Here is a 26,549-nt window from a genome sequence, read left to right as displayed (position 1 = left end):
AATTATCTAAATTCCCAGGAAATGGAACATCATTAAAGGATATTTTTTCCTACAGTCACTCTCAGTAGTAAAAAACAACATCAGAAAATGCAACTGTGACAGAAACACTCATGAAATACATTCGTTTGAAATGTCTGACACATTTATCACAACGGAGACAACTGGTAACAATTTCAGACTGGTGAAAATAAACAGCCTTAATTAGCACTCACAGCCATTTGTTTAAGAACACAAATAAAATGAGAAGAGGGAATGGCACAATCAATAAAAATGATGCTATGATAATTAGCTCAATCGCTGCCTCAGTGTGGGTGTTTGTGTGTACGAAGTGTCTGCTGTTTTAAAAATATGTAACAGTCAGTTGGGTTCCAGGGAAAGTACAGTGCACTACGCTGGTCATTTCATCTGTACTTGTTATGACAGAGTGCCTATCAATTTCCTGGTGATATACATGTTTACTTTACGGTATTCATTTTAGAGGGACAGACCACACTACCAAAATGGCACGGCAAATCCATCAATGTACTCATGCGGCTGCTGAATCAGTGTCTGGTTTGTCTTCCTCCATTCCTTCTCTTTCTCTTTTATTATTGCACAGCCTCTCTCTACCCTCCCTTGTTTTGTGTTTATCTCTGTCTCTGCCCCCAGCTCAGAATCAGAGGGTTTTCTGTTTTGTTTGTGGTGGTAGTGGTTGGGGGGGCAGTATATTTATCCAATGTTAGACTAATACCAGGTGTGTTATGTATTTCTCAGTATGCTAGTTTCTGTCTAAAGTAGAGCTACTCAACTTCGGAAAGGTCAGGGGCCTCAAAGCTGGATCCCTGTATCCTCAATGGCTGCACTCTTAATTTTTTATTATTACTATCCCATTAATTAACATACATACATATATATATATATATATATATATATATATATATATATATATATATATATATATATATATATATATATACACACCGATCAGCTATAACATTAAAACCACCTGCCTAATATCATGTAGGTCCCCCTCGTGCCACCAAAAAAGCGGCAACACGCATCTCAGAATTGCATTCTGAGATGATGCTGTATTCTTCTCACCACAATTGTACAGAGCGATTATCTGAGTTACCGTAGACTTTGTCAGTTCGAACAAGTCTGGCCATTCTCTTTTGACCTCTCTTACCATCAAGGCATTTCCGTCCACAGAACCGCTGCTCACTGAATGTTTTTGTATTTGGCACCATTCTGAGTAAACTCTAAAAACTGTAAACTCTAAAGATCAGCAGTTACAGAATTACTCAAACCATCCCGTCTGGCACCAACAATCATGCCACGGTCAAAATCACTGAGATCACATTTTTTACCCATTCTGATGATTGATATGAACGTTAACTGAAGCTCGTAACTGACCCATATCTGCTTGATTTTATGCACTGCACTGCTCCCACATGCTTGGCTGATTAGATAATCACATGGATGATTGTTGGTGCCAGATGGGCTGGTTTGAGTATTTCTGTAACTGCTGATCTCCTGGGATTTTCACACAGTCTCTAGAATTTACTCAGAATGGTGCCAAAAACAAAAAACATACAGTGAGTGGCAGTTCTGTGGACAGAAATGCCTTATTGATGAGAGTGGACATCAGAGAATGGCCAGACTGGTTCGAACTGACAAAGTCTACGGTAACTCAGATAACCGCTCTGTACAATTGTGGTGAGAATAATAGCATCTCAGAATGCTATTCAGAGATGTGTGTTGGCACTGTTTTGGCGGCACGAGGGGGACCTATACAATATCAGGCAGGTGTTGTGTCTGATCGGTGTATATATATATATGCTAATTAACGGGATAGTTCACCTAAAACTTTGAGGTTTTTAGGAGTTTGTCTTCTTTGTTCTGAAAAAAGAAAATAAATCTCCACTTTCACTTTCAGATGTGAAAGTGAAACTAAACAGGCGCCACATGTGACTTACAGATGTGAAAGTGGAGATTTATTGTAAAAAATGACTTAAATATTGATCTGTTTCTCATCCACACCTATTACATCACTTCTGAAGACATAGATTTAACCACTGGAGTCTTATGGATTATTTTTATGCTGTTTTTATGTGCTATTTGGTGCTTCAAAGTTCTGGCAACCATTCATTTGCAGTGTATGGACTAACAGAGCTGAGATATTCTTCTAAAAATCTTTATATGTGTTCTGCAGAAGAAAGAAAGTCATACACATCTAGGATGGCATGAGGGTGAGGAAAAGATGAGAGAATTTTTATTTTTGGATGAACTATCCCTTTTAGTAATTATTTTAAACATAAGGGGTGGAACAGTTAGATTTTCTGATATAGATAATTTCTGTTGTCACTGTGATTGTCAACGTCATGGTTACTTTTGTAACCTCCGTTCCCTGATGGAGAGAACGAGATGTTGTGTCAATGTAGTGACACTAGGGGTCACTCTTGGGAGCCCCAAACACCTCTGCTTTTTTGAAAAAAGGCCAGTGAGAATTGGCGAGTGGAATTTGCATGCCACTCCCCCGGACATACGGGTATAAAAGGAGCTGGTATGCAACCACTCATTCAGGTTTTGTGCTGAGGAGCCGAGACCAGGTCCCGGCCATTTCAACGGGTAGTTCAGCGTTGTGGCAAGAGGGACACAACGTCTCGTTCCCTCCATCAGGGAACGGAGGTTATGAAAGTAACCATGATGTTCCCTATCTGTCACTCACTCTAGGGGTCCCTATATAAAATGCCACAACTATCTGAATGGTGTTACGTGAAGTGACGGTGTGTGATGGGCAGACTGCTGTGTGCCTCGTAGCCAGTGCACCAGGACGTCACGTAACCTCCCCCAACGCTCTTTATGAGCGTCGAACAGTCCTTCAGGAACAAATCGACTGCCCAATGAATAGATGGACAGGCTGGCCCAGCCGAGGCCTCTTTTCCTTCTCTTTTCTCCCCAAAAAGAGTGGAATTTGTTAACTGACTGGGAGCCCTAAGTGTCTACATCGGGGGGTGTCACTCCAAAGGGGAAGACACAGCGGAGACCACACCCCGCCCAAAAGTGGGGGGGGGGGTACTTCAAGTGGAAATACATCACATGGTCTTACCAAGTCTTGTCGGAAGTATGTCATGTGGAGAGTCGCATGGTAGGTCCTACCCAAGGGGGGAGGGGTTTCTACAAGCATGGCGACCGGAGCAGAGGGCCCTCTGCTCAAGGAAGACGTAGTTTACCAAGAGGGAAATTATTTTATGGAAGATATAACACATGGGGTTACCTATGGGGAACCGCCACATGCGGAGCACCTACCTCAGTACAGGGCCTTACCAGCGCACTTACTGAGCCAGCAGCGAGTTTCTCCGCAAACTCGACTGCCACAGGGCTAAGGAGGAAGTCATCCAGGGATCACAGTTTGTGAACACTACTGGGAGTCAAGAGCGCACGTCTTCCCCTCGAGGGAGGGGAAATGTGCTATGTGCAACCGGTACACCCGGCCAGCTGTCCCAGAACATACCTGCTTGTGCCTGCCACTACACGGGATGAAACCAACTCAACCCAGAGATTGTAGAATCTCGCATAGGTGTTGCGAGATGTCTGCCAAAGAGGCGCCACTGGCCAGGGCCCAGGAGGCCGCCACACTCCTGGTAGAATGGGATCGTAATCCCGCAGGGGGTGGCACGTCCTGAGCTTCATATGCCATAGCGATGGTATCAATGACCCAGTGGGTGATCCTCTGTTTGGAGACAGCGCTTCCTTTCCGCTGTCCACCAAAGCAGACAAAGAGCTGCTCGGAGCTTCTAAAGCTCTGCGTGCGATCCAAATAGATGCGTAAAGCTCGCACCGGACACAGCAACGCCAAGGCTGAGTCTGCCTCCTCCTGTGGCGGTGCTTGTAGGTTCACCAGCTGATCCCTAAAAGGGGTCGTGGGAACCTTGGGCATATAGCCCGGTCGGGGTCTCAGGATCACGTGAGAGTAACCCGGACCGAACTCCAGGCACGATTCGCTGACAGAGAACGCCTGCAGGTCCCCTGCCCTCTTGATGGAAGTGAGCACAGTCAGGAGGGCAGTCTTGAAAGAGAGTGCCTTGTGCTCAGCTGACACCAAGGGCTCAAAGGGAGCTCCCCGTAGACCCTGAAGGACTACAGAGAGGTCCCACGGGGGAACAAGGTGCAGTCTAGAGGGGTTCAACCTCTTAGCGCCTCTCAGGAACCTGATGATCAAGTCGTGCTTCCCCAAGTACTTACCATCAACTGCATCGTGATGAGCCGAAATAGCGGCTACATACACCTTCAAGGTGGAGGGGGACAGCCACCCCTCCAACCTCTCCTGCAGGAAGGAAAGCACCGATCCGACTGCACATCTCTGGGGGTCTTCCGGTCGGGAAGAACACCACTTAGCGAACAGACGCCACTTAAAGGCATACAGGCGCCTCGTAGAGGGAGCCCTAGCCTGAGTGATCGTGTCTACCACCGTGGGCGGTAGGCCACTTAAGTCCTCCGCATCCCGTCCAAGGGCCAGACATGGAGATTCCAGAGGTCTGGTCGCGGGTGCCAGATGGTGCCCCATCCCTGAGAAAGAAGGTCCTTCCACAGGGGAATTTGCCAGGGGGGAGGGGCTATCGCGAGGAGAGTGAGATCCAAGAACCATGTCTGGGTGGGCCAGTAGGGTGCTACTAGGATGACCTGCTCCCCGTCCTCCCTGACCTTGCACAGGGTCTGTGTGAGTAGGCTCACTGGGGGAAATGCATATTTGCGTAGTCCAGGGGGCCAGCTGTGTGCCAGCACATCTATAACGAGGGGTGCCTCGGTCAGGGTGTATCAGAGCGGGCAGTGGGAGAATTCCCGGGAAGCAAACAGATCTACCTGTGCTCGACCGAATTGACTCCAAATCAGCAGGACCACCTGAGGGTGGAGTCTCCACTCTCCCCTGAGGGTAACCTGACGTGACAGCGCGTCTGCTGCGGTGTTGAAGTCGCCCGGGATGTGAGTGGCTCGTAGCGACTTGAGGTGCTGCTGACTCCAGAGGAGACGGCGGGCGAGTTGTGACATGCAATAGGAGCGTAGACCACCTTGGCGGTTGATGTAAGCTACCATCGCTGTGTTGTCCGTCCAGACCAACACGTGCTTGTCCTGGATCAACGGCCGAAACCTCCGCAAGGCGAGCAGTACTGCCAACAACTCTAGGTAGTTGATGTGCCAACGCAGCCGCAGGCCAGTTCAAGAGCCTGCCCATTGCATACGGCGCCACAGCCTGTCTTGGAGGTGTCTGTTGTAACATGACATGCCTGGAGACCTGCTCTAGGGGAACCCCTGCCCATAGAAATGCAAGGTCGGTCCACGGGCTGAAGAGGCGGTGACAGATTGGCGTGATGCCCACGCAATGTGTCCCACGGTGCCATGCCCATCTCGGGACTCGAATCTGAAGCCAGTGCTGAAGCGGTCTCATATGCATCAACCCGAGCGGTGTGGCCGCCGCTGAGGATGCCATATGCCCCAGGAGCCTCTGAAAAGGTTTCAGTGGAACTGCTGTTCTCCATCTGAACGCCTTCAGACAGTTCAGCACTGACTGTGCGTGCTTGTTCATGAGGCGCGCTGTCATTGAGACTGAGTCCAACTCCAGACCGAAAAAAGAGATGCTCTGAACAGGGGAGAGCTTGCTCTTTTCCCAGTTGACCTGAAGCCCCAGTCGGCTGAGGTGCTGGAGCACGAGGTCCCTGTGTGCGCACAGCAACTCTTGAGAGTGAGCTAGGATTAGCCAGTTCAGTACTCGCAGGTCCAGGATTGGTCGCAACCCACCGCCTTTCTTTGGTACGATGAAGTAAGGGCTGTAGAACCCTTTCTTCACCTCGGCTGGAGGGACAGGCTCTATCGCACCCTTGCGCAGAAGGGTAGTGATCTCTGCCCGCAAGGTAGCGGCATTCTCGCCCTACACCGAGGTGAAGTGGACGCCGCTGAACCTGGGCGGTGCCTGGCGAATTGAATCGCATAGCCAAGTCGGACGGTCTGGTTCAGCCATCGCGACGGTTTGGAAAGCGCGTGCCATGCGCCCAAACTCCGGGCGAGGGGGACCAAGGGAATAATCACGTCGGACATACTGGCGGGTGGGGCGGAGCGGTGGGGCGGAGCTCGAGGTGCCACGTCGAGGGGACTCGAGCCCCGTGGCCGTGCTGAGTCCAGGGACATCGAAGCACTTACCTGGCTCCTGCCGCCCACCATAAAATTGGTCGAGGAGGGGGGAGGAGGAATCTCATCCCCGTAGTCCACTGGAACCAATCCCGTGTGGGCGTGTTTGTGCCACAGCTGGGTGCACAGGGGCGGGGGGTCTGCCGCTGGAGCGCCATACCTGCCAAAATGGGATGGTTGTTGTGACGACGGCGCTTCAAAGCCTTCCTCGGGTTCTTAGTGGCCAGCCGCAAGACGGGTGGCGTCTGCGTCCTGCAGAGGGCTCCACGCCGGAGCCGGGCCATGGGGGCGGCCTGCGGCGGAGCTGGTGTTGTTGCTGCAGGAGGACGCCCTTGGCGACGAGCAGACAGGGTATCGAGAGTAGCGAGAGCTGGGGAGCTGAAAGACCGGGATTGGGCAGTAAAAGGTGCCTCCCACGATCTTGTCAGCTCCTCATGCACTTCCGGGAAGAAAGGAACGGGAGCGGGGCGTGGCCATGGGCGTGGGCGGCGCCCCACACCCAGGAACCAATCGTCGAGCCGCGAGGGTTCAGGGGACGCTCGCGGCCGCCCGGGAAAGCACGTCCATCATTTCCGCATCGGCGTGAGGCTGGGCGACCGTTCCCAAAGGTCGGAAGCCGAGCCGAAGCCTCTGCGTCAGACTGGATGAGCCCGCTCTCCGATGCTGCGCTCGTTAAATCGTTGTCTTCATGAGCTCCGAACGAGAAGTCAAACTCACGCTGAGACGAGCCACCGGTCTCCTGCGAGAGCCTGATCGGGGCAAGTGAGTATGCTGGGGAATGGGAGGTCCGTGGGGGGATACCTGGCAGAGGTGGTCCCAATGATGTCCCCAAATTGCCCCCAGTGCTAACCGACGCAACCTCAAACCCGGGGTGGCTTGCTTTTCTTAAGCCGCGACCGCAACGTTGCCATGGTCATGTTCTTGCATTGAGGACATGACTCATCCAGGAACGATGTCTCCGCGTGGGCAGTGCCCAGACACGTAAGACAGCGATCGTGGCCGTCGGAAGCAGAGAAATAACGACAGCAACCAGGAATAACACACAAACAGAAAGGCATCTTTAAAAAGACGCATCTTTGAAAAGACGTTCCGTGTGTGCCGCTCTTTCAGAAAGAAAATATATTCTTTTAGAATATACTCTTTTAAATGTTCTGCCGAAGCACCCTGGGGCGTTCTCTAAAACCACAGATGCAGAGGGGGAGAAGCCGCTGAAATGTGCCGTAAGATCCAGCAGAGAGAGGTGAATGAACTCGGCGGATGAATTCAGCTCAATGAATAGAACCGCTCGGCTCCGAAGAGAAAATCTGAATGAGTGGTTGCATACCAGCTCTTTTTATACCCGTATGTCCGGGGAGTGGCATGCAAATTCCACTCGCCAATTCTTATTGGCCTTTTTCAAAAAAGCAGAGGTGTTTGGGGCTCCCGAGAGTGACCCCTAGTGTCACTACATCGACACAATTTCGAGTGAGTGACAGATAGGGAACTAACAAACACCATGAGTGTTCAACATCACATACCAGAGATGTGTTCGAAAACAAGAGCGATATATCCATTATTACATTTACATTTACATTTATTCATTTGGCAGATGCTTTATTAGCACCAACAGTCCTTCAGTGAAGTCATAAAGATTTATTCACCCCCCTTAGCATTTTGCGCCAAAGTAGATCACTAAAAAGCATTTGCGTGAAGGCGTATCAATGCCGTCACTGCAGGAAAGACTGTTATTTTTCCTGTAAATACTGTTGTCATGATGAGTACATACTGTATCTCTGATGATATTCAAGAGATTGGACAGATTCACGCCGTGTTGAGTTACTCTCAAGTGAAATTTCGAGCACGCATGTTTGATTGACGACTGCGCGTGAGCACACATGTACTGTGTGTGAACGCGTGCACAGACCGACCTCTCATAACATCAGCTATGCTCAGATATACGTATATATATTTTTTTACATCCTCTTGCAGTCGAATTCCCTCTCTAATGTGATTCAGCAATGTAGAGAACTAGTGTAAATCCTCATGAAAATGGACACCTCACAATTCATACAGATTTGGTAGGCTGCTGATAAATATATTTTTGATAATGTTATCATAACGCGGGCCACAAAAGATCGCTCGAGGGCCACATGCAGCCCGTGGGCCATGTGTTAAGTAGCACTGGTCTAAAGAGTGGTAAACTATTTGTTTTTGTTATTTGTCATCTTTACGATTTACATTTCAGCTACCGTTGGCAGAGTGTGGCCTCATTTCTGTAACAAGCTGGATAAACATTGTTGGCATGAGGCGAACCACTGACTAAAACAGCTCTTGTTTATTCTCTGCTGGCCCACTTGGCATTCATGAGGGCCCCATAATGCACTGAGACCAGGGGCCCTGGGCTCTGGAAGGATGTTGCGAAGTGGGTGGGATGCTGGGATGATGCAGTTTTAAAGGTTGTGTTTATTGACAAGTGGCATAAGGTAAAGGGGATGATGTAATGTGAGGATAATGTTGATAGTTTGAAGACCAAAATTCTCTGTGCTCCACATTTTGTAAACTCTGGCAAAAGCGTGGATAAGAACAAAAAGTCAAGTGTGCCTTATTCTGGAATTGCTTCAGCTCAAGCCTTGGGATATGAGGAACCTATTCAGAGCCCAACTCTCTGCAAATTCAAATGTGAGTTTGTAAACGGCATTACAACATACATAAAACACTCTTTGTGTGATGTTTTCCGGGTTACAGCCCTGATGGTGCCTTAGATAGATATGACCTAAACCACATTGGTCTTTCTCCTTAATGAAACAGACACATTAAAATGTCCGCCTGTCTGGAGGGCCACCTCTCACTCATTCTTTCTTCTCCTCTCTTGCCTGCAATGTGTTTGTCTCTTTTTACAGCAAAAAGAATTGATGCATGTATGCATGCAATGAATAGACCCAGTCCATTATAGATGTCGCCTTTGTCGTAATGGCTTACAGAAACAAAACACACAGATGGGAGTTGATGGAGGAGCGATAGTCCCAGGCACCATTTCTTTCTTTTCCTGATTCCCGACGGGGTGACAGAACCCTCTTTTTTCCCTTCACTTATTAAAGCCTAATGGAAGGCTGCTGGACTGTCAGGCTGAGGAACAGCAAGCATGTCTTGAGCTGGAAGCTCCAATTACAGGAGAACAATGGCGGTGAGCAGTCTAGTTAGAGTTGGTCTTGGAAGGCAATAGACCAAGTGCTAAAAGACTAAGAGCCCTGGGACTAACTGTCTTGCTTTTTGCTTTTTTCCATGGGACTATTCACCAGCAATTATCTTAGTTTGATGTTTGTTGCTTATTGTTCCCCATCTCTGTGCACATCCTTTTTTGCTCATCCTTGGTTTGTTCCTCCACCCCTCCCCTCTCTTTCACTGTGCCATGTCCTTTCATCTTCTGCTGGCTGTCTGTCTCTGGGGATGTACCCTTATTCTTTTATTCCCTGTATCACTCTATCTGTCTCTCTCTCCTCTTAAAATATGCAAGCAGAGAGGCAGCTAAGGAAATGCTAGCAGGGCCTGCTTTCTTGTTGAGATCTCATCATTAAAAATCTTATGTGAGATTTTCTTTGTCTGGACTAGCATATATGCTAAATTAAAGGTTTAATAATTACTAGGGCTGCCAATCGATTAAAATTGTAATTGAATTAATTATAACTTATGCTAAATAATTAATCAAATGAATTGCAATGAATCACATATGGTACATTAATATTTGCAGAGACAATGAAAGAAATCTGAGTTCAATACAAGTTAAGCCCAATTGACAGCATTTTGTGTCATAATGTCGTTTACTGAAATTTTTTGTTTTAATTTTGACACGCCCTCATTTATTTGAAAAAAATAAAGCAAAATTCTGCTCTAAAGTAAGCCATTTACAATGGAAGTGACTAGCGCCAGTTCATAAACGATAATATACACAGTTTTAAAAAAGTAAACCCACAAGACGTAAATACTGAAATTATATGTATTTTAATGAATATGGATTGGCCCCATTCACTTCCATTGTAAGTGCCTTACTGTAACTGATTTTTTTATTTTATTTTATAAATAAGGGACAAGTCAACATTATTTTTATTATGCCATAAGTGCTGTTGACTGAGCTTAACTTGTTTTGAACCTGGAACAGTCCTTGAAGATAATTGAAAATATTACTGTGGCAGATAAGTACATAATTGAATAAACATTATTTAATATATTGTTTGTTTTATTTCCATATCATTGTACATAAGCCTATCACTAGGCTATGGTCCACAGCAATCTATTATGTTAATTTATGTTAGGGGCCGTCCACACAGGCCGTATTCTTGCATTTCAACTGCGCTATTTCTTTCATTCTTGGTTTGCGTACACAAGCAGACAGACATCTATGGTCTCTGTGGTGCGTCTCGCTGTTTTTCTTTTCTTTTTCTTTTTTTTTTTTAAGATGGTGCATCAAGTTAAAAAAGTTCTTGAGTGCCTTGTTACACTTTTTGTTTTGTTCTATTTCATTGCACTCTGTGTAGCTGTTTTTGAATGTAAGAATGGATCCTGTGTGAACAGCTTCTCACTCATTCTGTACTGTAAAGCATCAATTGCTCAGATGGAAGAAAATCTCTTATTATCCCTAATATTATTTAGTTATTTTTATTATTTTATTTAATCAATCAAATTAGCACATTAAATGTACCGCCCTATTAATTACCCAACCTTTTAGCATGAGGTGAAACAGTTTATTAAGTGTGTTGAAAACAGGTCCAAATCAGCTGTGAAGAGATGCTTATGTAACTGAAACTTGTTATTCATGCAGTAGTTTCAGCAGTACATTAGATGCTGCTATGTGTGTGTGTGTATAGTTGTTTCAAGTTAGCACGAGGCCCTACATTCGAGTGTGTGTGTGTAGCAGTGTGGCTTACGGTTCACTGACTTTACTCATTATCTTTTCTCTTTCTATCTCGGTCTCGTATTCCCTTTCCTTCACTCTCTCTCTCTCTCTCTCTCTCTCTCTCTCTCTCTCTCTCTGTCTCTCTCTCTCTCTCACACACACACACACACACACACACACATACACACATTGCTCTTCTCCTCCTTCCCTTCTCTGCAGAAAGTCTGCAGGCTATTCTCTGTCTGTTTCCTCTTTCTCTCTCTTTGACCTCTCTCTCTCGACTCATCATCCTTCTTTTTTTGCCACTGTTTTCTGTTAAGGCATGCATAAAAGCAGACTAGACAAAATCTGCAGACTTTTTAAACCCGTCTGGTTCTAAGCAGGGTGTTTACAGAAAGATAGTGGTCAGGACATTTATGGCTTCTTAGCTTACACTTTCAAAAGCCAAACTCATAGATCAATATACAGCCTGCAGGTTTATGGACAGCTCCATGTGTTCTCAATTAGCTCTTCTATAATTTTCAATACAGAGAGGGTTGCTCATGGCCTATATCAATGGTTCTCAAACCAGTCCTGGAAGCCCCCCAGCACTGCACATTTTGCATGTCACCCTTTTCTGACACACCCAATTTAAGTCTCCACTAACGAGCTGATGAGTTGGATCAAGTGTGTTTGATTGAGGAGACATCCAAAATATGTAGCCTCCAGGACAGGTTTGAGAACCACTGGCCTATATCACTGCAATAAGGTGAAAGGCTTTCTGGCACTGGTTCAAGGTATCTAATTCCAGCATAATTGTGCACGCTATAGTGCACAATGCTTGATGATGATTAACATGAAACTAAATAGAAGGGACTGCTTAAAATAATGAGGGGTGTTGAGCTAAGAACGAACTCAGGATATGAGTCGCCTCACCAGAGGGAAATGGTCCACTGCTACAGCACTGTTTCATATTGTTGTATGCCCACCTTTTCCACATTCTGCAGATGCCGCCTAGTCAGCCACAATCAATTGCAGTCAATTAGTGCATAGTTTTTCAACACACAGTAGCTTCCCCCAATCACAGCAACTGTTGCCGACAAACACTAATGAGCATGCAAATGAGAGCTGGTTCAGCTGTGTTTAATTTATCAAACAAGTATGCAGGATCATGGAAGTGTATCGTGTACAAACTGCACTGCAATACTACAGACGATGCAGAGGGGGGCTCAACAGTGTCGGGAAGCTTGCTGGTAAATTGATACCCTCAATTTAGGGGTGAACTGCAAAAACTCTCAAATGAAATCATTAAAAAATATTCAATATTTCCACCGTGGGTAATAAATTCAGTAAAATGACACCGCACTATTAGTCTAGCCAATTGCAAAATGCGACATCTGCATGTGTGCCACAATCACGAAACTTCCAATTTTAAGTTAATCTTTCCAGCATGCTTGAGACGTAAATTCTGCCTGTCAGAGTTCTGCATATGGCAGTATATTACCAGCAGCTGAAAACACTTCCTTATATATTACAGTTTTTCTGAATTGCTAAAACACATTTCTTGAAACCTTCAACCATTTTCTCACAACTTTAAACACAAAACCAAATCTTCAAACTACATTCACAAACCCCTGAGTCTTCTGGCAAAATCAAACAATCGCCTCAAAAGCATTTCATTTGTGCTCAAAATCAAACAATACTTTCAGATCATACACACAGCAAGTCAATATATAAACACTACAGAGCATTCATTAGACACTACATTAAAAATGGGAGAACACAGCGTCCAGGGCATGTAGTTACAGAATTTTTTTTTATTGTATATAGTAAGCACATTTTGCAACAAAAAAAAAGTAATCACAACTTACAGTACAGTGAATATACTGTATACTGTAAGTACTGCAAGTAATACAGTATTGAATGTCTGTAAATTCACACTGTGAAAAACACATTACAATAAACTCAAAAATGTCGTGCAACAGCAAAATCAAAGTCTATGAGAGATTCATTCTGCCTCAGCATCACGTTTTTACATCATTAGAAACAAGTGTGAACAATTTTGAGTCATTGTGTGTAAATGATGACAACTGTGTTGTAGTTGTGTTTAAACTTTGCTGCTCGTGTTTACCATTTTGCAACATGTGCATCACAATGAGAAAGTGTTTAGAGTTTTGCAAATAGTGATTGATTCGACAAATGGGTAAAAGCCACTGAGCATTTGGTTCAGAGAATGGGGTTAAGTGTTTTAGCAATTCAGAAAAACTGTAAGTTAACACTCCAGTACTGACAGTTTGGCTCTCTCTCTAAATGAGCTATTAGCTCTGTTTCAAAACCTGATGAGCTGTCATGTACCTACTGCCGCATTCTAACGGTCATGGAACCCTGTGATCTGGAATGTTCTAAATAGGCAGCAACTGCGTGTGTCAAACAAATTGTGCCTTCACATTAAGTGCACATGGAGACTAGACTTACAATTGATTGATTTTCAATATGGGCAATGAGGAAAGACACAATACTCTATTAAGCATACATAAACATGTGTATGCATAAATTTGCTGCCTCTATAGGCAACTCACTAGGTTTTGGACAATTGAGTTTGCAGGTTTGGCCTGTTTGAGGTGCAACTGCAGTTGGCTCAATTTGCTTTCTGCACATTTTCTGCATTATGAAACTTTTCAGGGTCGTTCAGTTTGCTGTGGCATCTCAAAATGTGTCTTTCATGCAATGTACAGTTTTGCTAAAGGAGTCTGCTGTGTTTTTGTGTGTCCCTGACTCACACTTAGGCACACACACCTGTCTGAGCGATCACTTTCACCCAGTCACGATGATCTGTGGTTTTGGGACTTTTCATGCCCTGTCAACATGTCAGGCAACCGCCACAGCAACATCCTTAACACCACAACAAGCGGCTCGCTGTGCTACAGGATTCAGTGGCAGCTGCTCTTGTCCTTTAACACTGCTAAGTCTCTCTCTCCTTCTCACTGACTGATGGAAGCAAACAGGCCATTGGGGGTGACCTACAGTACGAACTTCTTAAAGGAATAGTTCACCCAAAAATGGAAATTCTCTCATCATTTACCCCAGATGTGTATGACTTTCTTTCATGTGCTAAGCTCAAATAGAATTTCTCAGCTCTTTTAGTCCATACAATGCAAGTAAATGGGTGCGATATGATAGGTGTGGGCAGGGGCACCGTAACACATGGGCTTATACGGGCTGAAGGCCAGGGCCTACAACTCCCATGGGGCCCAGCTCGTGGCCATGGGGCCCATTTTCCCCTATCCATGTTCACGGGAGGAGGGCGTTTAAGCGGGAGATGTGGTTGTTGACTTGGTGACAATGTGCAACTGTTAAAGGCATTCATGTAGTGCTTGTCCAATGCACAGCAGTTCCACAGCAGTTTATGTGCTTTTTGGAGCATCAAAATTTTGGCACCCATTCACTTGGACCTACAGAGCTGAAATATTCTTCTAAAAAACTTCATTTGTGTTCTAAAGAAGATAGAAAGTCATACACATCTGGGATGTCATGCTTCTCTATTTATCTTGTATAACACTTTTTTTATATTTAATTGGAAAACAAGACAAAAAAATAAATAAAAAATTTGCAATGAGTGAGGGGAAATGGAATTGGGACATGATGGCGACCGGATTTGAATATGAATCTTTGTGAGCTGTTCTCACGTATCATGAAGAATACACTTCCCATGCCTCTAACTGCCACTTTTTTATAGGATAGTGAATAGAGGACAGGAAATGATGGCGAGAAGTGAGAGAGGGAGAATCTAAAAGTGTTGCAAACCAGATTTGAACTTGTGTCACCCATATTAGCACCAAAGACCAATATGTCACAGTAATAGTTACACAACTAGACTCCACACACATTGCAGTTCATGCAAAGTTTTTCCTTTTTTCTTTTTGAGCATGCATCACACACATTTAACAAGGTCTCTGTATCACATGTCTGATCTGCAGGAACATAGATCATGACTTTGGTATTGCCCAGTTTGCACTCAAGAGACCTTTGGGTGTACATGGAATGTGTGTGGGTATACAGACATGTTTGTGTTTGTCCATGAAGTGACTGGATTAATGACCTGAACAGGAAGGTCATGAGATATTTTACTTCAGGAGAAAATGAACTGGCCCTGTGGGAGTGTTTGTAGGGTTCAGAGGGCAAGGGCAACACATCAGTCTTACACTGACTAACACAACCACCCCCTCTATAAAACCTATTACACCAACCATATACACTCCACAGAGAACAAAAAACTTGATGCACCAGTCTAATACCATTTCCTAAACAGGTGCAATGCAATAAAGTGATAAATCCTGTGTCTTATAAACTGATTTCTTGTTCATACAAGTCATGACTGCAACAAGGCATTTGTTGGTCGCTTGATTTCTATTAGTATTATGCCACACTCGGTAGCCCAACCGACAGTGAAATCTCATTGGACCAAAATCCTGCTCCAATAGCTGTATATTAAACATGACCTATGTTCTGACTGGCTGTTGTTTTGTTGCTTCGCGTAGTAGTTTCAATGAGGAAAGAAAAATTGGTCATACTTTATATTAGGTGGCCTTAACTACTATGTACTAACATTTAATACATACAAGACTATGTATTTACAGTGTAACTACATGTTGTTCTGCAAAATTCCCACATGTATTGCTACTGATGTTAAGGTACGGGTAGGTTTTGGAGTAAGGGTATGGTTTGGGTTAGGGGTTAGAGTTAGATTTTGGGGTAAGGGTTGGGTTAGGGGTAAAGTTAACAGTGTAACTACAAATGAAATGAAATGCAAGTACTTTAAATTTAATAACAATGTAACAACATGTATGTACATAATAAGTACATTGTATCAAATGGTTAAGTACATAGTCTTTAAGGTCACCTAATATAAAGTGTGTCTGAAAAATTACTTGGCACTGCGACTTGTCACGTCATACCTGATTAGGTCACAGTGTCAAGAGCAACATTTCACCACTGTGTGGGTATACGGTCAGTGATGTACATGAGGCACATAAACAGTAGATCTATATGAAACATATTTGTCATTTGCTAGCGAATACCAATTACAGCAGGCTGGAGTAGCAAATTTGCCAACATGAGTTCCAGTCGCTTTCTTGCAGTGAGCCCACCCCAGTATGACGGCACCTTGCACCTCTCCATGTAGCTTGGACTTCAATTAAGTTGTGATTGCAACCCAGTGTTTGCCCAGTCAAAACACTACCTTTCTTCTGGAAACATTTTTACAGCGACATAATTGCCTCCATCTGTGTCAACTAAGTGATTATGCTCAAATGCTTTTGCAGCAACGTACACACGGGCGAAAGGGAGAGGGGGAGAGATATAGATGCAAAAAAGTGGAGAGCGAGAAGAGGGTTATGACTGCTCTTTGAATTACAGGAATGAAGGTTTAAGAAGAAGCCAGTCGATTCACTTGTAACAACAGTGGAGCGTGGTTTTCTCCTGCACTGATGCCTTCCCCCCTTTTGATGCCTGATTTAACAGTGTTGACATTTGCTGATGAGCCTTCTGTGCAAACAATGTCTCTCATTGCTCCCACAAGTGAGTGTTGTTAATGTTTACCTTGAGAGACTTTTTTTTGACAAGAGCTGCAGGTATAGGTATCTCTTTTAATTTGCATTCTACCTCTCACAAGAACAGCAATATAATAAAACCAACTCTTTTTTTTACTATGAAAATGATACTGTTGATGTTAAAGGGCCATTAGATTAGCCTCTAAACCTGTAATCGATACAGCTGACTTAAAGGTCATGAACTGGAAAGGGTTAACGCCTCTTATTAAGGTGAGATCAGGAGGGAAAGGAAGTGTCTGCCCAGGCTGGAATGTGATACGTTATGGTATCAGTTTCAAATATTTAGCATTTCTCTCTTTGTTCTAACTACAATTTAATTGTTTCACACATTATTTATTTGTTGGGCACAGTTGGTTCAGCTTGTTCAGTCATCAGCTAACATTACACAAGATTTTCCTTTACAACACGGCAGTCTTCCTAAACTGAGAAAGGCCCGGCGTAGATTGTGACCACAATATGATGTGTTTTAGATGCTGGTTCCAGGCGTTGTAAGCAGGCATACTGGAGTTTAAAATTGGTATTGAGAAATGAACCCAATTTAGGGCTGTAATTTGATTACAGTTGTTAAATTAATTACATGATGAATCAAATTAATCATATACCAATATTTACTGAGAAAGGCCACCAAATAAAGATAATTTAAAATGATTAAAATAATTATAAATATAATATGCTGTAGACCAAATAAATATTAGAATTCTAATACATTTAGAATTTGCATCAGAAAGCATTTAGACAATACAAAAAGTGGCTTTAAAAGTGAAAATATTTATTTTATTCCCATATAATTAATTAACCATATTATTGGCCTACTTCCTTCTGCTATATTTTAATTGTTGGTGTATGGACTTGTGCATCAGATGGATGCTTTTGGAGCGTCTCACTTTGGTTGCGTTAACTCGCGTCTTACTAGATATTAGTGCCTGTAGTCGTAAGCACTGTTTTTAGGACGCTGTGTCAAGTTAAAGTTAAGAAGTTTGAAATGGCTTACTGGTCTGAGCTGGTCTTTGTAGCAGGTATAAAGGCAAAGAACCAAAGAGGAGAAGGGAGAGAAATAGAAAGACAAAACTCACAAGACATAAAGACTGGACCTCAAAATACAGAATGACAAGTGGTTGCTGGCACTGTGTCTTGTTTCTGCATAGGGCATGCCTCGCAGTTCAACTAAATTAAAGAGTCTGATGTCTACATCCACTTTGATCTACTCCCCCTTGGAGCATGATTAAAAAAGGAGAGCTGACATTTTGAAGCAGATTGGTAAGTGCTTGGTCAGGTCACAGGATGCACAGACGCATCTCTAATTATGAACCACACAAAGATGAACAAAATAAGAAAGACAGCAGCTCTGCCTTATCAGCTACCTAGGTGAAGTTTTAGGGAAAGTGAGGGAGGAATAGAGATACAGAAACACTGAGAGATTGAGATTTTGTGCAGTGTACTGTAGTGTGACCAGCAAAACTTCATTTTAAACAGCTTATTTCCCCTAATTCTACTATAAATATGCATGCCAGTCAAAGAGGTAATTTCATGAGGAATCAAACCTTCCTTGATCTTTTGAGATAAAAATTAAAACATACTTCAGAACTTCATCCCTAGTACAAAAAGGGCATTTATTAAAACTAAGCTGCAAAAAAAATAAATAAATAAAAAATAATAAAAAAAAGAACCCAGTTTGTTTGTATTGCAGTTTTTAAAGCGAACGGACTGATTCTTGAGATAACAAAATTCAAAATCATGCTATCAAGAAAAAGGAAGTGAGAAAAATTACACAATATTGAGGCAGAGAGAGCAAGAAAGAGAGAGCATGGGAATGAGAAATAGCTTCTGCTGTATGGTAGGCAGCAGTAGTTTGTCAGAGAGTTATAGCAGTTCAAGGCCGTTGGGAATTGCAGCACTGACGGTTCTGTGACACTGGAGATGTCAGAGCTTGCTTTCTACATCACTCATGGTCCCGTCTCTGTACTCATCCCAATTCCCAAGCCCCGACACCCACCCTCAGTCATGGTCTCCGGCTTGTCTAACAACCACCTCCAGCCCTCCATCCATACGCCCTTTACTCCATCTCTCAACAAGCAACTTCATCCTCTGCATCTCTCTCTCTCTCTCTCCTTGGTTTATGGATCCCACTCTCTGTAACCATTCAGCTTCAACCGAGCCAGAGATGAGATGAAAATTGATTCCTCTCCTGCCCACACTTCCACAGGCCACTTTTCTTTCATTAAGGGGAAACTGTTAACATCAGCCATCTGTCCTTCTACACCCTCTAAAGCAGTGGACATGGACACATCTGGGGTTGAGTAAAGTTCAGTCTGTGATGTCCATCACTGTGGTTGTCCCCAAGTCCTCTTTCTGGGATTAAAGCCAGTCTCCAGCCGCAAACAATGATGTATGCAGTGTTACATCCTCAAGTACCCACTTCTCACCCACTTGTCTGTGTCTCTCTGCACTCCAGGCCCAGAAGAACCACAGTCGAGGAGTGTGATGGATGTGACAGGTTCTCCACCCGCTCTGCTGATCAAAGCCTTGAAGGCAAACACTTATTTATACACAAATTATTACAGCTGAAAGAGACACAGTAAATGCAGGTCCCTTGTCCCTGGAAATATACTCTGCTTAAAGACCAGCTTAAACCAGCATGGATTTACATGTTGATCAAGGCTCGTTAATGTGGGGTTAGTGCTGGTTAAGCTGCTGAACCAGAACAGCCATGCTGTTTACCAGCAAAACTTAGCTTGTGAAGCCGTTTCTTACTGGTTAGTCTAACCAGCCTAATGGGGGCACCAGCATCACATGCAGGGGGAGAGCACATAGGAAAGAAAAATCACAAATGAGATCTCTTTAATATGTCAGTTGTTTCTCAAGTGGAGAGCAAATTGAGACTCTTGCTTATTTCTCATTTTAAAGATTTTTCTCCAGAGAACATGTGTCTCCCCTAGAATCTCAACAATGTCCCAAACTGTGCTCTACAAAGTCTGCAATTAAAATCAGAGATTTCAATAATTTATCTTCATAAACTCCTTATCCAATATAAAATTCCAAAAAGACCAAATAATCTGAGCTATGATATATTTATATTTATTTTACAGCTCTATACTCTTTTATCTGACTTTTTTTTTATCTGAGTTTGCTTTTTCTAATGCGAGTCTATGGGAGTAAAATGTGAATTTAAGCAGGATTTTATAGAAATTATCCAAAAATATGGAAACAAGTTATTGCTGGGTCACTTATAATAGTGATACAAAGTACTCTGAGATGATGGGGTATTTTTTCTCTTTTTTTAATCTTTAAGTTTATCTTGAGATGAGCATGCTATGGATTGATCTGTTCACTTACGCTAATGTTATCAGGTGTATAATCACTATCAAATGACGCTTTTCTTTTTTCTGAGCATCCGTGTACAGGACGCGTGACGCAAATTTAATTAACAACTATGTGCTCGAGCACTGAACACGCACAGCCAGATATTTCTAACTGCGTGTCTTTGAACGCACATTCTGCACATGTGCCTGGAAATATTTGCACTAATTAGTGGGTTTCTGTTAGATTACATAATCCTATAATCTATGTAGTTCGACCTTTTCGCCCCCAGCACTCTCCGTTGTCCTCTCGCTCAGGAATTTGCTTGCAAGGGAAGAGACTCTGACACAAAATTGATATCAAAGTGTCTTCAAAGGTTTATTGACAATCAAACATATTTATACCAGAAAAGTGCGTCAAGGAAAATCATCATGCGTCAATAACAGACATCTCTATCTGTGTGCCAGTCTAAACTCTCCGCTATCAGAATACCAGTTTATACCAGTTTGTACTAAAAGATGAGCTTAAGAAATTCTTGAGCTTCAGATAAGGAGAGCAAAAGGAACAGAAAAACAAGTGCTATGTGTCAGTAAAGTCTAGTGACAATGGAGGCCCAAAATGAAAAAGTAGTCCTGAAACTGAGAGCAAATCTATATTTCTCACAGTTTCCAAGATGGCAACACTCACATCTGAGACGTTGCTGTCACGAAGAAGTGCTAGAAGGAGATGTAATCACCGGTAAACAACAGAAGACGAATGTAGAAGCAACAACAGTGGATGTGCACGTCAAGAATGAGTGAGGTCAGAGATACCTGCATTTGTATAACTTGAGACTGAAGAAATATAAAGTCATCTTTATGTGTTTAAACTCCTGAGGAGAAATAGTCCAGTATCTTTTAGCAGTCATAGCGTGCATGCACGCACAGTCAAATGAAATACACTTTGACAGGCTCGCGCTCAACTGTATGCAAATGCCAAGAATTTGCATGAAAATTAAAGTATTGGGCTTATTTGGTGCTTGTGATAATCTTTTGCCTTGATTATGATTCACAGTCTCTGTTTTGAGCCACATTATTGTCTAATTTAACAATTTCTTTAAAGTGATAATAATAATAATTAACAAAAAATGCTTTGCAAAATCACTCTTCATTCTAGCCCATGAAATAATATCAATTAAGTTTTTGAGAATATTTAGCTAAAAACCATGCCATCCACAGCAATCTCCCATTCATTCTTATGGAAAATTCTGAAAAACATGTTAGAGTGAGCAAAGGTAACCGAGAGGGGCAGAGTTTAGCAAAGGGTCAATTGTCACATTTGTTAAATTTTGTCTCTCCTATGGAATTTTATGAAACCTGTTTAAGACAAATCTTACATAACTGAGAACTCCACTACTTCTCCAAAGCTATGAAAGAGCCATAAAATTGCTACAGTCGAACAATAACATTTCCTTCTGGGAGCATTCAAAACACAACAAATACTGGTATTTCCAGCAGGGTGGTTTTGCTAGAAAACTGAACAAACATAATAAAGTTCTGTGACATTACATTATTCATGCTGCTGTGACAGAGGTACTCTTTCTGATTTACTGATTTTCTCCATTAGGTAAACATTAGCAAATCCAGAAGTTGGCCCCACCAGCCCATTACCTTCTGGCTTCTGCTGCACCACAACTGAAACAGGGGCTGGAAAACTTCAAAAAAACTTCTGATGATCAGATTAAAATCCAGCCAGGCAGACATGATCATTATGCAATATTTATACATTCGACTGTTTATGTCTCACAGCAGATGAGCGAGGTATCCTGTGATGGACCCAGGATCAACAAGCACCAATGTTTGTGCACAATCAGCGGTGAGATCAAAGGGGTTCTACACCGTGTGAATATTTCAGACTGAACGATTGATTTGCTGCAATGAGCCCCACCAAGAGAGGCTCTCTCAAAACTCAACACCACACCAAGGCTAACTTAATCGCAGATGAAATGAGAACTATAAATAGAATGCGCAAATTGTGATCACCATGTACCGAACTGAGGCTGCAACACACTCAGAGTCCTGACATGGAGAAAGGGGGGAAAAGGACGGCGGCTGCAGGTCTGACGGGATGTGAGGAGAACGGGAGGTCACAGTGTGAGGCGTTTTATTACCGTAATAAAAATTTTCTCTTACCGTCGCAGTCACCCAAGTGAGAAGTGTTTCCATGCTCGACGTCTTGCTCGAAGGGAAGCCTGTGGTGAAATGAGAAAAGAAACTGTAGTAGAATCATTTATCACTAAACCACATAAACAGGCCATAAAACCACACCGTCTGATTACAATAATGCCTATGTATTTTTGTCTTTATTGGCAAAGGCATAGCGATTTAAAAATAAAAAACAGTTTTTAATACTGTCTTGAAGGGCAATTCTAAAATGGCTTGCTTTTGTAGTCCTTTGCTCCTTTTGGCTTTGATAAAAAGAAATATAGATATTTAAAAGCTCTAATCCCATATGACTTTGGCTTGCCAATGGAACACATTTTATGAAAAAAAAAATATGCAATGACAGTGAATGGTGACTGACGCTAACATTCTGCCTAACATCTCTTTTTGTGTCCTACGAAATAAAGTCTCTGTGATGAGGAGGAGGGCGGGGTCGGGCCGTGACTACACACGCCCGGCTCCACCTTGCCCTTTCCCTCTCCTCTTTTTTTTTTTTTTTTTTTCCCTCCCCTCGTCCCCCTCCCCAGCCCTAGAGAGGAAGGGAAAAGCCTGACGGCAGGCGCGGCCAGAAGGGCAACGCCCCCCGGATATGTACGTCATGCCGGGGATTCCCCAGCCTGAGGCAAAGGAGGGAGGAGTGTGACGAGGAAGAGGGTGGGGCCGGGCCGTGACTACGCATGCCCGGCCCCCAACTTTGCTAATCAGCCGAGGAGAGGGATAAATGCTGCGGAACGCGGCAGATCGAGAGAGAGAGCCACATGCAGCTGCCATGTGTGTGTTTATGTTGTGTCTTTTTGTTTAAGTTCTTATTAAATATTAATGTTAATGACTGTTTAGCCGGTTCCCGCCTCCTCCTTTACCAACCTAAACCTTTGTTACAGTCTCATGGGGTTGGAACAACATGAGAGTGAGTAAATGATGACAGAATTGTCATTTTTTGGGTGAACTGTCCCTTTAAACAGAAACTCAGTCTCACACCACTGCTCTTGATCAAGCCTTGTACACACAGAGACATCCCAGAGCTCTATTAGAGAGGTTCTGTGTTACCTTAAAACCACACTAATGAAGAAAAACGACCGAAGTCAGCTCGGAAATGGCTTCTTTCCAAAAGTGCAAGTCAAACAGAGGAAAGGCCGAAGGCTACGCACAGCAGAACATTCGACTAGGGGACCAGCCTCTTTCAACTACCATTGGCAATTAGTTAAAGCCCAGGACAACAAGGCTGCCAGGGATCTTTTTTACTGCGAGGGCCTTTTCAGAAGATACGCTTTACACCCGTGTTGTTAAATGATTTCTGTGAAATGTCTATAAAATCTAATGTTTCTACAAACTGCAGGCACAGAGCTGTAATCTCCAGAACTCCTCTGAGACAAGATGGCAGTGTTTTTATACTACAGTAGTGAACCGCTCCGAGAATTTAAATGAACATGCCGATTCCTTCCCACTGCTCTCCTGAGGATGAACATTAGACATATTGCATCTCTGAGAACCACATAAAGACTGATAAACAGCAAACAAAAGTCCCCAAGAAATTGCATATTCACTGTTAGTGTTTATTAGCAAACAGCAGTAATTACAGCTAGCTCTGTATCGTTTTTCCACAGTGAAATTCAATTGGTATGAAAACTAAAAACTAATTTTTCAGTGTTATGTGAGACAGAATCAATCCACTGGTTGACCTTCCTTGGTAAATCAAATTAGAACCAAGCAGTGAGCTGTAATTGGATAAGGGTGCTGAGGTAAAGCACTCTTTACGTTTTGCTGTCAGAACTACACACTGACAACCTGTATTTGCACACGAAACTCAATAAGCTGTCTCTCTGAAGACAGATACACTTTCACAAGTGAAACAGGTTTATATTTAAATGGAGGCTGAACACAAAAATTAGAAATTTATCAAAAAATTGGCAAGCTACAAGCTGATAATATAACCATGCACACTTCATAACTACAATCTAAAAATGAGATAAAAAAAAAATATATATTTTTATATACATACAAAGACGTGCTTTATCTGAAGATGTCATTCTATAAGGCTGTATTGGGTTCTGTCTTTGGACATGCCTAACAAACCAGTTTCAGGAAGTACAGGTGTAGAAAAATCATGAAATCTGTGATATCTGCTGATGTGGGTAAATACTACTAATAGTAAGTCAATAAAACTTTTTTTATATAGCGCCTTTTAAAACAGTATTAACAAAGTGCTTACAGAAGACCTACTGTATATATATATGTACATAAAGTTCACATACTGTACATACAGGGTACAAAATGAACGTTTTAGTTACTCTCCAAAGCCAATTTTTACCTGCATTTGGTGCTCGGCGAGTGTTAATTTTGGATCCTGTATCAATACATATGGAAGGAGATACAATAAAATAAGCCCTTGTTAAAGGTATAGTTCACCCAAAGATGAAAATTCTCTCATCATTTACTCATGGTGTATGATTTCCCAGGTGTATATGACATTCTTTCTTCACCAGAGCACATTTGAAGAAAAATATCTCAGGCCAGTAGGTCCTTAAAATGCAAGTGGATGGTGATCAAAGTTTTGAAGCTCCAAAAAGAACAGATAGTCAGCGTAAACATCATCCATACAACTCCAGCTGTTAAATTAATGTCTTCCAAAGCAACACGGTGCAAAAAATATCAATATTTAAGTACTTTTTTGTAAAACTCCAAATCAGTGTTTCTCAACCTTTTTTTAATGAACGTCCCCCTACTTCATTCTCTTAAGTGGAGACTTAATTGTACCAAAAAAAAAAAAAAAAACATAAAACACAAAACTCAATATTTGTGTTATTTGCTTTATTTGCTCAATGCAACTTCGATACATTGCATAATTTTAAAGTTTTGTTAAATTCAGCAGGCTTACGTGTCATGAATGTGAGACCAAACCTTGCGTTTCTTGAATTCAAGCAGATGGAGGGCTATATCTTGGGCCTATCAAATGAAAATGCAAAGACAGAAACGTCTTGGTTACTGTCGTAACCTCCGTTCCCTGATGGAGGGAACGAGACGTTGTGTCGATGTAGTGACACTAGGGGTCGCTCTTGGGAGCCCCAAACACTTCTGATCTTTGAGAAAAGGCCAGTGGGAATTGGCGAATGGAATTTGCATGCCACTCCCCTGGACATACGGGTATAAAAGGAGCTGGCTTGCAACCACTCATTCAGGTTTTGTGCTGAGGAGCCGAGACAGGGTCCCGGCCATTTCAGCGGGTAGGTCAGCGTTGTGGCAAGAGGGCCACAACATCTCGTTCCCTCCATCAGGGAACGGAGGTTACAACTGTAACCAAGACGTTCCCTATCTGTCACTCACTCGACGTTGTGTCGATGTAGTGACACTAGGGGTCACTATACGAAACGCCACAACCTGCTGAACTGTATTACGTGGACTGGCGGTGCAGGTGCGGGCAGACCAGCGCGTGCCTTGTAGCAAGTGCACCCGGCCCCCACGTAACCTCCCCCAACGCCCCACGAATGTCATCTGGCCCCTTGCACCCCGGGGACAAGACAAACTCATAGTGGGGACAGGCTGCGCCAGCCGTGGCCTCTTCTCTTCTTTTTTTCTCCCACAAAAATGGAAAATCAATCAGCTGGGGCCATATGCGTCCGTGTCGGGGGGATGCACGAAGGGTAGGTAACGTGTGGAGAATACTTCACATGGACTTACCGACCGGCAGTATCGCATGTGGAAGAAGTCCCGTGGTAGGTCCTATCCGGAGGGGAGGATCTCCACAAGCACGGCGACCGGAGGAAGAGGGAGCTCTGCTCAAGGGAGATGCGGATTTACAGATTGAGTGAGTGACAGATAGGGAACTAATAATAAAAGTGATATTGTTAATATTTGCCTTTTTAAACATTTTGATTTATTAATTAATTATTAATTTTTATAGTTTTAACAGTGGTATTTGTAACAAGACCATTGTAAACACATGGAAGCATGGATTATATTCCCTCACTCCCTTAATGTAGCCTATGACAAGTTTAATAGAGTTGAAGTATTGATATGATAATATTTATTTATCTATTTCTGCCTAAAGTACAGTTAGTGTTACTATAGTAAATTCAAGGGTGGTGATGTAGAATTCTGTGCCGAATTCAAATGGTTTTCACTTCTCACGCCTTGCTTCTCACTGATTCTCGCAAAGTTGCGAGTTTAAGAGCTCGAGCTTTAAGAGCTTTGCGCTCGCGCTGCTCTGACCATTGAGCTGTATCCATCTACAGAGCGATACAGGTGCATTAGCCGAGGTTGTTCCTCCGCCTGTGTATTTGACGCTGCTAAACCAAATACTTCAGATGCGTCGCTAGACTTAAAAATCAGATGAACCGCAGTACAAATGCATACCAACCCGTATAATTGAGAACCAACTGATATACTCCAAGTCTATATAAACGTTTTAATGCAAAGAGGAACTTGATGATAGAT

At 43.2% G+C, this 26,549-nt stretch overlaps 1 protein-coding gene across 4 annotated transcripts in view; it reads right to left on the bottom strand.

Annotated features, from left to right (window-relative positions):
• The window catches only part of LOC127424442 (semaphorin-6B-like), a 166,200-nt gene that overhangs the window by 6,745 nt on the left and 132,906 nt on the right, over positions 1–26,549 (bottom strand). For 3 of the 4 annotated variants that reach the window (XM_051669671.1, XM_051669673.1, XM_051669672.1), the window contains exon 16: positions 22,089–22,147. The exons of the other annotated variant lie outside the window; for it this stretch is intronic. In XM_051669671.1, coding sequence (XP_051525631.1) covers positions 22,089–22,147 — 59 coding nt within the window. The remainder of the gene's footprint in view (positions 1–22,088; positions 22,148–26,549) is intronic. 4 annotated transcript variants of the gene reach the window in all.

Source organism: Myxocyprinus asiaticus, chromosome 33 (genome assembly GCF_019703515.2).
Source record: "Myxocyprinus asiaticus isolate MX2 ecotype Aquarium Trade chromosome 33, UBuf_Myxa_2, whole genome shotgun sequence".
Lineage (NCBI taxonomy): Eukaryota > Metazoa > Chordata > Actinopteri > Cypriniformes > Catostomidae > Myxocyprinus > Myxocyprinus asiaticus.
Note: the sequence above shows the minus strand (reverse complement) of the source record. Positions and strands in the feature narration are given on the sequence as shown.